The following is a 913-nucleotide window of genomic DNA, read 5'->3' as shown; positions in this document are numbered from 1 at the left end:
ATTTATCAACCCCAAAAGGATGAAAGGCATAGTCGACCTCTGCGGAATTTGAACTTGGAACGTAGCGGCAGACGAAATACCGCTAAGCATTTCGCCCGGCTTCCTAACGTTTCTGCCAGCTCGCCGCCTTGTTTCAGTTTCTATTAATCAGATCCACTGACAAGGTTTTGGTCAGTCCAAGGCTATAAGAGAATAAACATGCCCCATGTACCATGCAATAGGACTGAGCCTGAATCCATGTGTTTGGAAAGCAAACTTCTTTCCACACAACCATGATCATTAAGGACATAAATTCCTGATAAAAAGAACAAGGGAGTCATTTCCATGAATTAGGGGATCCATTTGCTTCTATGCTTTCTACCAGTATGAGGACACCTCTAGATATGTTTCCTATATATGTTTTTTTCCTTTTTCTACACAGAATATCCCAGTGAGGAAACACTTCTTTTGGCCAGCGTTCTGTCAATTTTCAGAAAGTAACAATAAGCAAGGTAAGGTGTTTAGCTAAACATAATTTGTTTTTTGTTGTATGTTTAATTACACCATCCATCCATCCATCCATACATACATACATGCATGCATGGAGATTGTAGGCGATTTTTTTCTCTCTGTCTTCCTTTTCTCTTGGACTTTCCTCTGTCTCCTGTTTCTGAAGAAGAGCTTTGCTCGAAATGTAAAACACCCTTTATTTCCCTCCCTGAGTGTCTTATTAATACTTTGCATGTAGCACACCCTCCCGGTGATGTTTTTTTCTCCATTTTTCATGGGGGATTATCTATATATATATATATATATATATATACACACTCACACCCATCACATTGTTCATCATCATCATCATTGTTTAGCGTCCGCTTTCCATGCTAGCATGGGTTGGACGATTTGACTGAGGACTGGCGAACCAGATGGCTGC

At 40.2% G+C, this 913-nt stretch overlaps 1 protein-coding gene across 1 annotated transcript in view; it reads left to right on the top strand.

Annotated features, from left to right (window-relative positions):
• Positions 1–523, top strand: part of LOC106870485 (leucine-rich PPR motif-containing protein, mitochondrial) — a 14,419-nt gene extending 13,896 nt beyond the window's left edge. Inside the window, exon 13 of the mRNA XM_014916598.2 lies at positions 422–523. Within this exon, the coding sequence (XP_014772084.1) occupies positions 422–508 (87 nt within the window). The 3' untranslated portion in view covers positions 509–523. The remainder of the gene's footprint in view (positions 1–421) is intronic.
• The last annotated feature ends 390 nt before the right edge of the window (positions 524–913 follow it).

Source organism: Octopus bimaculoides, chromosome 11 (assembly GCF_001194135.2).
Source record: "Octopus bimaculoides isolate UCB-OBI-ISO-001 chromosome 11, ASM119413v2, whole genome shotgun sequence".
Lineage (NCBI taxonomy): Eukaryota > Metazoa > Mollusca > Cephalopoda > Octopoda > Octopodidae > Octopus > Octopus bimaculoides.
The sequence above is the reverse complement of the archived record's forward strand: the minus strand, read 5'-3'. Positions and strand labels throughout refer to the sequence as shown.